Source organism: Filicampus tigris, chromosome 1 (assembly GCF_054856515.1).
Source record: "Filicampus tigris isolate MCC_2025a chromosome 1, RoL_Ftig_1.0, whole genome shotgun sequence".
NCBI classification, from domain to species: domain Eukaryota; kingdom Metazoa; phylum Chordata; class Actinopteri; order Syngnathiformes; family Syngnathidae; genus Filicampus; species Filicampus tigris.
Window position 1 is genome coordinate 32,578,128 of NC_141217.1, and position 12,369 is coordinate 32,590,496.

The 12,369-nt window shown below is 41.1% G+C and overlaps 1 protein-coding gene across 2 annotated transcripts; it reads left to right on the forward strand.

Annotated features, from left to right (window-relative positions):
• Nucleotides 1-21: 21 nt before the first annotated feature.
• On the forward strand, nt 22-12,369 carry klhl12 (kelch-like family member 12). Of its 2 annotated transcripts, XM_086033527.1 has the most exons (13): nt 22-313; nt 412-519; nt 1,432-1,658; nt 2,165-2,318; nt 2,426-2,643; nt 4,088-4,237; nt 4,331-4,445; nt 4,529-4,635; nt 8,038-8,233; nt 9,486-9,644; nt 9,726-9,824; nt 9,892-10,078; nt 11,550-12,369. In XM_086033527.1, the coding sequence occupies exons 2-13, from the start codon at nt 462-464 to the stop codon at nt 11,674-11,676; spliced, it is 1,797 nt and encodes a 598-aa protein (XP_085889653.1). In that variant the 5' UTR covers nt 22-313; nt 412-461; the 3' UTR covers nt 11,677-12,369. The 2 variants fall into 2 exon arrangements, with proteins under 2 accessions (XP_085889653.1, XP_085889662.1); XM_086033536.1 differs by lacking the exon at nt 412-519 and having other exon boundaries at nt 23-313.

Below are 12,369 nucleotides of genomic sequence, written 5' to 3' on the forward strand. Positions count from 1 at the left end.
CGCGTAAATCACTCACGTCACTCACGTCCGTACGTCGTGGTGTGTTTATGTCCAGCCAGTAGAGTCTCACTGCACCTACGAGACGCTGCTCTGCAGCTCGTCTCCTCTGGACGATTAGGGCTCTTTTGATAGTTCCACATTTTGGATGCTTGAGAATGTGCATATTACGATATTCCGACTTCAGTTGGCTGTAATTTAGAGATTTTGTCCAGGCTGTTTTACAGCAACACCTGGAACAAGGGACTTTGATGCTAAAGCCCGCTGGCAAAGCAACTTAGCTTGACGCTTTGAAGCAGCTTTTACACAGCGACAGGTACTATGTACATTTCTGACCAGCTCCCCTGTGTGTGTCGCTTCATGTCTTGTCTTCTTCTGGCCATCGGCTGACTTTCTATGGCTGTACTTCTTTAGCTGTTGTGTAGCGTCGGCGTTAGCCTTCAGCTGTCTTCGGCTGCTAGCTGATGTGTAGCTATAGTTATTGCCTCCCAGTGGTGGAAAAAGTATTCAAATCTTTTAACGGTAAGTTGCATGATCCATGCTATAATGCGTAGACACACTTGTTCTAAGGAAATCCACAGTTAATCAACATTAGTGGGCCTATGGGTAATCAATCACAAGTCCCCGTTGCATACAGGACCTTTAAAACATAAGAACAACAATATATGGCTTTTCTTTTGTAAAATAGCATCAATAATTGAAGACAAGAAAACAAATTACAAAAATTACAATTACACACGTCGCTGTATGCTAGTTAAGTGCACCACAATCACACACATGCAGTTGTGCTTGATGTTTGCCCATCCTTGCAGAAAATTTTTTTTTTTACTGTATAGCATTATTTAAACACCTGGCAGTGACCAGGCAAAACATTTTTAAATAATGGGATTCAAATTAAGCTGCAACACGTTTCAGAATAACATAGTCATTAAAGAAAAAAATGAGATGGTCGCGGTTTGGTCATTAGTCACATTTTCCCCCAAATTGTCGATATTCCACGAATTCCTCCAGCACAATTGTATCCTGAATGGTGCAAAGGAAATTCTGTCGGATAGTGTTTCCCAACCTTTATTAAATGGTAGCAAACATATTACATTTAAGAACATCTCACAGGACACCACTGTATGCAAATGTCACAAAAAGTGGATACACAGGTTAATTATGTATCCTCTTCCATCTAATGGGAGATCATATAATTGTTCTGCCTGTCACTATGCTTTGCTGGCATAGATAGTTGAACAATGATATGTTATATGTCATAAATAAATAATTTTCTGACCATATAAGTGAAATTGTGTCATTTAATTTCCCAGTAATCTCTCTCACTGCTGTAGAGCCAAGTGCTGTAAATTCTTTGTTCGTGTATGTGTGCGTGCGCGCGCACGTTTGTAATTTTCCTAACGACTCCCCTATTTTGTACTCTCCGTCATTTAGATTCCTTGAGTGGTTTGAGAGCTCTGAGTGGCCCTCAAGACAGCATGGCCCCCAAGGACATCATGACAAATTCCCATGCCAAATCCATCCTGAATGCCATGAACTCTCTCCGCAAGAGTAGCACACTCTGCGATATAACACTAAGGGTGGAAAATACTGATTTTCCAGCTCACCGGATTGTCTTAGCTGCCTGCAGTGACTATTTCTGTGCCATGTTTACCAGTGAGGTAACTCCAAAGGGATTCATACTATGCCTTGGGTTTTTTTTCTGTTAAATAGGAGACTTCACAAGGAAGTAATTTAGATTTTAAATCAGGGTGGATCTTAAAAAAAAGTTTTAGCATTTAAAATGCTGTTACAGTATTTATTTTAGCGTGTGTGTGTGTTCAGCTAAGATTAATTTTAAATATTTGTGTTCAGTAAGTGAAAATAAATGGTGACAGTCCAGTTTACAAGCAAAATAATGCTGTAATTCAAGGCAATGTATCATTTTGTTGAGGCTGGTTAAAATCGATTTAGATAGTTTGCATGCATAAATGGAGCAACCTGAAAGCTGTATATGGCATACAAAAAAATCAAATGAACATTTTTGGGGTCATAATATTGGAGCCCCACTGCACACTTCTAGGTGATGAGAGTCTTAAGTATGGCCTGCAGATACGCCATAAACACAAAAAATGAGCATTCGAAATTCAATTATGTGTTATTCTTCTTATCCCCAAATGTGTGTTAGCTTGCAGAAAAGGGAAAATCCTTTGTGGACATTCAAGGGCTGACTGCATCAACTATGGAGATCTTGTTGGACTTTGTCTATACGGAGACGGTGCTAGTTACAGTGGAGAATGTGCAAGAACTGCTCCCTGCAGCATGTTTGCTGCAACTTAAAGGTTGGTGTTTCTAGTGGAGTGATTCTCATCTAAATTGTATGTGTGTGCATTTCCAAATGACTCATTGAAGATCGGTGCGTCTCCAATTGCCATTTTGTTTTCCTCAGGGGTGAAAAGAGCATGTTGTGATTTTTTGGAGAGCCAACTTGATCCGTCCAATTGCCTGGGTATCCGTGACTTTGCCGAAACACACAATTGCCTCGACCTGATGCAAGCTGCCGAGCTCTTTTCCCAGAAACATTTCTCTGAGGTGGTTCAGCATGAAGAGTTCATGCTGCTGAGCCAGACAGAAGTGGAAAAGCTTATAAAATGTGACGAAATCCAAGTAAGAAACCAAAATAACTAGAGGAGAACGGTGTTGCTGCACATCATGGAGGATGCATGTTTCATAGCCACAGTTGCCTGAAAACATTGGAAGTCCCAAAAGTCGGCACGTGAACCTCCATATTGTTCTTGGGGAAACATAGAAGCTTTAGCATCTTTGTTCAGTGAGCAGTACGTATCTCTCTAACGCTTTGGCCAAGAACGTATTTGAATGAATGGTGGCAGTGGTGTTTTGTTTTGATTGTTCAAGCACAACTGTTACATCTCTCCTGAGTACTGAAAGAGGAGAGCCTGCTGTGGCGTGAGCCTGTCCCCTCCCACCCACCGCTGCTGTACATCACGACCGAGTGCAATGACATTGAAATTGCCGCAAAGACAACTTAGTACTCACGAAATTCCTGTTCCAGACCACATGCCTCGCTTCATGACAACACAATTATCACACAATGGTTTAGAGCTCTCATTATTGCCGGTGATTTTTTTTTCTTTTTTCTTTCTATTAGTTAATCCACACGTGTAGGTGTTGCAAACAAATGACACAGGTCGACATTTTTTGACAACATTTTTTGTAATCAGAGATGCAAGTCAACTTTTCTAGATTAATTTTTTGTGCTGATTCGGAATCTGCCCTTTGTTTTTTCCTCTAGCACATCAGGTTTTCATAATAATAATAATAGTAATGTACCCATAAATATATAGTAATATTTACAAATGTAAGGGTTAGGTTCAGCAACAGGTGGCATTTTTTTCCAGAAATGTCATAGCTATAAGTTATGGCATGGTAAAGTAAAATCGGTATTGTGCAAGCTTTTTTTTAGCTCCAAAATACATTTATTTTTTGTGCTGATTCCTAATCTGCCCTTTTTTTCGTCTAGCGCATCAGGTTTTCATAATAATAATAGTAATGTACCCATAAATATATAGTAACATTTACAAATTTAAGGGTTAGGTGCAGCAACAGGTGGCATTTTTTTCAGAAATGTCATAGCTATAAATTATGGCATGGTAAAGTAAAATCGGTATTTTAGCTCCAAAATACATTTAGGGACACAGATTAAAATCTTTGGTTGACCAGTGTAATTGGCCAATCGAAAGTGTGGAAAATGACTTGCTCTCTTTGACGATGCAATGTTCACAATTGAGCAAACAAGCCGTTTTTGGGGTGTCCTGACAAGTGATGATTTTGGGGGTTACGATGATTCCGCCCCACGCCAGCGTTATTCAAACCAATTCAGCCTGTCATTGTTCTTGACTGTGAAAAATAAGAAGAAACATTCAAGTCCAAGTTGCTGCACCAAAGTAAGCAGTTTCTCTGTGGAGGAAAAAACAGTTCAGAATCATTTCATCATCAGATCCTGATTCACAAACAAGCTTGCTAGTTGAGCTAACATTCATGTACATTTAATGTAGCTTTAATTGTTATTCTGAGTATGCTTTGTTTTCAGGTGGACTCAGAGGAGCCTGTATTTGAAGCCGTGCTAAACTGGGTCAAACACAACCGAAAAGAGAGAGAGCCTTATTTGCCAGACATGCTGGAGTTTGTCCGAATGCCCTTGCTGACCCCCCGCTACATCACAGACGTCATCGATGCAGAGGTGAGACACGCCGCACGTCTTCTGTGCGCAATTATATGATGACGTCTTTGTCAGCGTGGCCGTCATAGTCATGTACGTTCTGGCACGTTTTAGCCCCTGATACGCTGCAGTCTGCCCTGCCGAGACCTTGTTGATGAAGCCAAGAAATTTCACCTGAGACCAGAGTTGAGAAGCGAGATGCAAGGCCCACGCACACAAGCTAGATTAGGCAAGAGTCTTATTTTTATCTGCACTTCAACAACCTCGTTTGGCATGCACACTTTTTAAGTCTTTCCAATTTATGTTTTCCAGGTGCCAAAGAAGTCCTTTTGGTGATTGGCGGCTTTGGCAGCCAGCAATCACCAATTGACGTAGTGGAGAAATATGACCCGAAAACTCAGGAGTGGACCTTCCTCCCAGTGAGTAGTGAACTGAAGTAAAAATCTTTTGAAATTGTCAACCAACCCTCTGCAATCACGGTAATTACAGTGGTACCTCTACTTACAAAATGAATTGCTTCTGGAAGAAATTTCTTTAGTAGAAAATTTTGTGAGTAGGGACGCGTTTTCCATGTAAATGCCCTAATCCGTTCCAAGCCCCCCAATATTCAGACATAAATGTTTTATAAAGCATAAAAATGCCTGAAAACATGTAACAAATACAAACATGTTACAATTAGATTATTGCACAATAAATGAGAGTTGTGCATAATGTAAAAAACAAAGAATAGAGTAAAGAATTTACTGAAAGAGTTTACCTTTTAATTGCTGTCCTCATCGCTTTTTGCCCTCTTTGGTTCATGTTCTCTCTCAGAAGTGGTTTTTGCCTGGCGTTTTGTAAACAACTGATTTAATAACGTGGCGACTGTCGATACATTACGGTCATATTCTTTGGCGAGATCAACCAAACGCATCCCTTTTTCATACTTTTCTATTATCTCTTGCTTTGTTTTTATGGACAAAAAAAAACAAAACGATTTTCTCCTTTTTTTTCTTTTCCTCGTTTCAAATTCACCTAAAACTATCGGAACACCTTATGGCCCGAGGGGCGAATGACGAGGATGCTGCATAGACATACCTATCACATATATATCTACCTGACTATCCACACACATAGACACATACGGTAGAGGTCCCTCTTAGCCAATGGGATGCCAGGAAGGCGCTAGGTAATAGCCAATGGCAGAGCAGCTATGAGTATGTTGCGTTCAGGAAACTCCGGAGCTACGAGTGGCAGCCCATACTGTATTTTTACCTTTTGTATCCTGAAATTTCTTTCATAACAATAGGCAATATTTTCCTGTTGAGGCGTTTCGTAACTTGAAAATTTCGTATGAAGAGACGTTCGTAAGTAGAGGTACCGCTCTATTTGATAAACAAAAGATCAAAAGCTAGCCCATTCACAATGTGAATGTGGCTTTCATAATGCATGCAAATCTTTTACATTCTGTTTACATACTGATTGGCAGAGCATCGCCTAACCGCCACCGTATTCCGTCCTGCATACTTAATCGACCACGTGGTCCCGGTCCATCCGTCGTCCGCGACAGCCATTCGGCGTCGAGAACGTACTCTTCACGTCACCAGCAGGCGCCACACGAGCAGACACGCCGCAGAAAAAAAGAAAAAATATCAAACAAAAACAACAGACACATACACAGCGTGGTGATCTGTGAAATCAAAACAATATGGGGCACATCTCATTGCGTCAGTAGGACCGCAAGGTACACAACACTGTTTTATTTTTCATTTTTTCCTTACTCAGCCGCATGTCAGGAGTGCGGCACCTGCGTATGACGTGGCATCGGTTAAGTCCGTCCTCGACGCCGGTTGGCTGACTTTGACCGACCGGGACCACGTGGGTCGATTTAATTATGCAGGCGAGAAACAGGCGATGCCCAGCTCTGCTGATTGGTGTGTTCAAAGATTTTAGTTGGTTGTACGAGCAGGTTCCAGTATGGTGTATGAGCGAACAAAAATCGATATTGTCTATCTGAGCATTTCAGTAGTGTGTATGAGAGTGTTTCAGTTATAAGAAGTCATGTTGAATGATGTCCCTAACGACGCCTCATAGCAAAGTACGGGCCCGCAAGCAAAGGTGCTACAGTTTTTCTATTGCATTTACAGTACTTATCTTCTCTCTTTTGGATGAAATGTACTTGGAAGAATTGTTTTCATGCAACATACTTTTTAATTATCCATGCATCCATGATCTGATCTGCTTTTCCACACGAGGGTCACAGGCGCGCTGGAACCTATCTCAGCTGACTTCGGGCAGCATGCGGGGTACAGCCTGAATTGGTAGCCACTTTTTAATTAAATCAAGTCTCTTTGTTAAGAAGGAAAGCTCAATTTGTTTTTATCTATTACTTCTCTTGTTTTGGTTTCTGCCTTAGGCCCTCGCAAGTGATTCTGTTTTATTAATCAAACCATTCAACCATTCGTTTGACTCCATTTCACCAATCAAAACAGAGCCAGGCAGTCCACATGACCACAAAGAAAATCTCGGTAGCCCCACTCTGTTTTCTAAATCACAAATTCACGCATACCCGTCTGTCAGTCTGATGGAATGCCCTGGCTACTATTACACCTCTGCCCTCTGGCCAAATGTGGCCTGCTGTTTTATTTAATCCAGCCCAATAAGCACTTATATGATCAATAATCCTCTAATATTTGTTGCATTCATTTTGCAGGGTTTTTTCTTTTGGTGAATTACAAATAATCTAGTCATATATTACTTCATTGATCCCATTGAATAATTGGTTGTTTGATTTAGTGTATATAAAATAAATATTTGTAACATCAGTTAATGTAGTAGTGCTCCAATCAATTTGCATCGATTGTGATCAGCCGTTTTCCATGAAAATGTACCCGGTCGGCATAAATCGATCAATGCCTTGCCATTGCCAAACACAAAAATCGATCTCATGCCGCTTGCACTTTGCAGCCTGCAGCCAACGAGAGACCAGTCTGTGTGCCGTTTCCCCGCCCCTTTCCTTAACACTGCACGTTACAGACCGAACCAGTATTTGTGCATTTTCTGCGCTGTCAATTTGAAATAATGTCGTGTGTAATAAAGGGAAATATGGATAAAATGTTTTTGTTGATAAACCAATCAATCAATTGAAAAAATAATTGGCATATTAATCGATTATTGAAATAATTGTTAATGAGCAGAATCGAAAAATGTGCACCTAACCCACGTGATCAGTATCAGAATTGGTATCGGACGATCTCACTCATGGATGATCGGAAACGGCAGCATAAGACCCTGATCGGAATACCCCTGAATTAATGTGTTCATGTTTTTTTTATTGTATTAAATGTGTCTAATTAAACGAGTTGTACATAATACATATTTTAAAAAAGAAAATCATTGTTTTATTAAATTAAATGACATGTTCACTATTTAGTCTCAACTATGAATGATCTGTCCCAGCTGTCTGTTTTAAAAAGCAAATGTGGCCCTTGAGCATGAAAGTTAGCCCCGCCTTAGCCCTGTTTAAGACTACCAGGGGAATATTGTCAAAACAACAACACTATTCATTTAAAAGATAATAGCTGCGTTCAAGTCATAAACAATATGTGTGTATAACAGTCATGACAATATGGCCACTTGTGCCGTCTAATGACATCCTATTCAAGAGCTGTATTTACAAAGATGATCGGGCTCAGTGTCTGAGAAATACTGTACTGTATTAATTTAACACTCTGTTTATTATTGCGGTTGCGCTGGAGTAGAACTGCATTAACCAGAGAGCTTCATCCAATAGCACCAGACTCGTGCTGAACTTTTGACTAATCAGCAAATGGGTTTCACAGAACATTGCGAGGAAACGGCGCTACGTCGCCACAGTGTCTCTCCACGATCGAGTCTATGTGATTGGAGGTTTCGATGGCCGGTCAAGGCTCAGCTCTGTGGAGTGTCTGGACTACACGGCGGATGAGGATGGCGTTTGGTACACCGTCGCCACCATGAATGTGCGCCGTGGCCTGGCTGGAGCCACTACGCTTGGAGGTGAAGTGTTGTGTGTTTTCTTCTCCATGATAATGACATTTTATTTAACAGGGCTGGGACGCCCTCTTGTTAATTCAGATTATCCATCCATCCATCCATTATCTATACCGCTTGTCCTCAAAAAGGGACGTGGGCGTGCTGGAGCCTATCCCAGCTGTCTTTGGGCAGTAGGCGGGGGACACCCTGAACTGGTTGCCAGCCAATCGCAGGGCACACAGAGACAAACATCCGCACTCACAATCACACCTAGGGGCAATTTAGAGTGTCTAATTAACCTACCAAGCATGTTTTTGGAATGTGGGAGGAAACCAGAGTACCCGGAGGAAACCCACGCAGGCACGGGGAGAACATGCAAACTCCACACAGGGAGGCCGCAGCCGGGATCGAACCCACGACCTCCACGAACTGTGAGGCGGACGTGCTAACCAGTCGACTACCGTGCTAATTCCGATTAATTAATCACACATAACAATAAAATTTAGTGGCGGACAGGTGAAAATCCGCAATACAGCGAGACCACCTGTAAAATTGACTAAAACACCCTTTTAAAGTATTCTTAAGTGCTCATTTTCACTCTCGTAAAGAAATGGGAGCCAAAAAAAACAACCAAAACTCACGCACTCATCAGCACGGTTCTCCAAATGAGAGGCAAAGCGCTGCTTCCTTCAAGCTGTTTGTCACTCTCAGTTTAAGTTTCCTGTGAAACTGACAAATGAAACAAAATAGAGGTATTGTTTAACACCAAAATATTCAACTCAACCATATAAAAAAATGCACTTGCTAAATGCTAACATAATGCAAATAAATACCATAGAAGGGCTAAAGGGAATTTGCATAAATGTTAACAGTAATTGTAAAACTTTAAACAACTGTGACTTTATATGTTGCATCCCTTCCAATAGACCTCAGGTGGCGCCTGGGACTGTGTTACTACACTAAAGGCACGCAACTTCAAATACGGACTTGCTTAAATGTAGTGAAGTAAATAACTTTACTTAAATAATTCAGATGTATTGAACATAAACGTTAAATGTTTAAAAACAAACAGTTCAGATGAAATGCCAATGTATGGTTCTTAAATGTTAAAGACACCATAATAGTACTTAAATGGACTGTACTGTTACAATATTACTTGCAGTTTTAACATATTTTGTTATTCTTTTGCATACCGCGAAGGGAAGCGTGTGTAATTTCATTGTAATTTTTTCTCCAATCTCGTCTCAGAACGATTTTTGTTCTGTTCTTGGCTCAGACATGATCTACGTTGCCGGCGGCTTTGACGGCAGCCGGCGCCACACGAGCATGGAGCGATATGACCCAAACATTGACCAGTGGAGCATGCTGGGAGATATGCAGACAGCTCGAGAAGGCGCTGGTCTGGTGGTGGCCAGCGGACTGATATACTGTCTTGGTATGCACGCGCATTTCACTCAGGTGCACTTTTTGATGTGCACACACAAGAGCTTTCAATGTTATGTTTCCTATTTTTCAGGAGGCTATGATGGTCTTAATATACTGAATTCAGTAGAGCGGTACGACCCCCACACAGGCCACTGGACGAGTGTCACCCCGATGGCCACTAAGCGCTCAGGTCACATTTCCAGGAAAAATTGTGTCAAGCTGGTTTAAGTGAAGACATTAACATCCTGCTTTTTCAGGGGCTGGCGTGGCTCTACTCAACGACCACATTTATGTGGTCGGAGGCTTTGATGGGGTTTCCCACTTGGATTCTGTTGAGGTCTATAACATCAGAACCGACTTTTGGACCACTGTGGCCAGCATGACCACACCTCGATGCTACGTAGGAGCAACTGTCCTCAGAGGACGACTGTATGCTATCGCCGGGTAAGGGTCCTGGTTTTCCGCAGCAACCTTTTCTATCTTGGAACATGAACAAGAACCCTTAAACCCAATCCAATCAAACCTTGGATTATGATTACAGTACTCTATAGCAAATTCCCAGTTCACTAATCACAAATTCATCTACAGTGTTAACTTAAAGGGGAAGTCAACGCAAACAGGGCATTCTGATAAATATTGCGTTTGTGTAATAAGTGTTAATCCACTCGTTTTTATCTATCTCTGAGGGCGGCCATTTTGTCTTCTGTCGACTGAAAATAACATCACAACTGCTCACAACCACCAATCACGGCTCAGATTCAGAAAACAGGTCAGCCGCGATTGGTCCTTGTGAGCAGTTGTGATGTCATTTTCAGTCGACAGAAGTGACAAAATCGCCGCCCCCAGAGATGGATAAAAACGAGTGGATTAACACTTATTCTTCAAGAATGAGACTTCAAGCAGTTTAATATCACTTGCAGTTAAAGTTTACTGTCAAACTAAACATAAAATAAATACATTTCAAAAAATATTTTTATAGCTGAGTATTTTGAGGAAAATGTTTTGCCATTCTCAAGGATCCTGGTCACCTTGAACATCATGTCTTGAGCGATGGTTTTCAATCTCTCAAAGTGCATTTAATATTGTAAGCCACTGTGTAATCATGCACAGTTTGAACCTTAACTCTGCAATTAAATATAGGTCACTCCTTTAAAAAAAAATATATTTAAAGTGGAAGTCAACCCAAACATATTTTTTTCAAGAATTTGGTCCCAGCAGGCCCACTTAACTTAGTTTGTGGAATATAAATAAAGCAGCAAAATGCATTCGTTTTTAGCCATCTCTGGGGGTGGCCATTTTGTCTTCTGTCGACTGAAAATGACATCACAACTACTCAGGGCTCAGGTAACGACCAATCATAGCTCAGCTTCAGAGAACAGGTGAGCCGTGATTGGTCGTTACCTGAGCGCTGAAGTAGTTGTGATGTCATTTTCAGTCGACAGAAGTGACAAAATCGCCGCTCCCAGAGATGGGTAAAAACGAGTGGATTAACTCTTATTCCACAAACGCAATATTTATCAGAATGCCGTGTTTCAACTAGTGGGCTTGCATAGAACATATTCTCGAAAAAAATATGTTTGGGTTGACTTCCATTTTAATGTTGAATACAACTGAATTGTACTTAGGCACTGATTCTTTCGTGTACCACTTTGAGAAACACTGATCTGAGCGTTCTATTTGACTATGCAAGTTCCACATTGGACATGTCTTTATTGAGAGTACATTTGGATCTTTTTCAAACTAAGTAAAATAGTCTGAATGTAGCACCCTTTTTTTTGATATCACAATACAGTTTCAGGCAATAAGAAACCTCATACAAAGTCAGTTCCATTTGCGCCTTTAGCGTCACTTGTCATTTCCTGCCTCTTATTGTATTGTTGTATCAAACTGCATTCCTCTCTGTTTTTCTTTGTAGGTATGATGGGAACTCCCTTCTCAGCAGTATTGAATGTTATGATCCCGTGATCGATTCCTGGGAGGTGGTTACCTCCATGGTGACTCAGCGGTGCGACGCGGGAGTCTGTGTTCTACGAGAAAAGTGATCTTTGCTCGAGAACTACATGAACCACAGGCGGGACAGCGCCGCGAAGAAAAAGCAGGCAGCTAGACTTGGATACAATGCCACTAGAACAGACATTTGTTTGTTTATTTGTTCGGCAGCCCGAACAAGGGAATTTCCAAAAACAAAGCTCACATTCGCTGGACATTCAAACCCTCCGCCACTTCAGAGTTAAGAGCGTGGCCACGATCGATTTACGACGATCCCACCGCCACCTGCATGGCTCTCTTTAGTGGTGCTTGTTGCTGTTGTTGATCTGTGCGATTACTTTTGTCCTCAAAGTGCAATATATTTGTACACATCATCAGAAAGAGATGCTGCTAAACGCCTTATGACTATTGCTTGCGTCTCATGGTGAACATTCATGTTGCCTCTCAGTTTAATGGGCCATTTGCTTGTTTAGCATTTGCCAAGTTACCAGCAACCACCTTTATCATTCTCTTTGTAAGAATTGCTTTTACACTCTGATCCTCGTAATAAAATGACTTCATCCACATTTAGGATAGAATTCTGGTAAACTACTGAATCTGTTTCAGTTAAATCAGATTCTTTTCTGTTTGATGAATGAGGTCTATTTGAGCTACATGTTATTTGTTTCCCTCAAGCATTTCAATTTGATTATGTTTAATTCAACACTGTTGCTTGGAAAGAAAATAAACACACAAGAGAAGTGAAA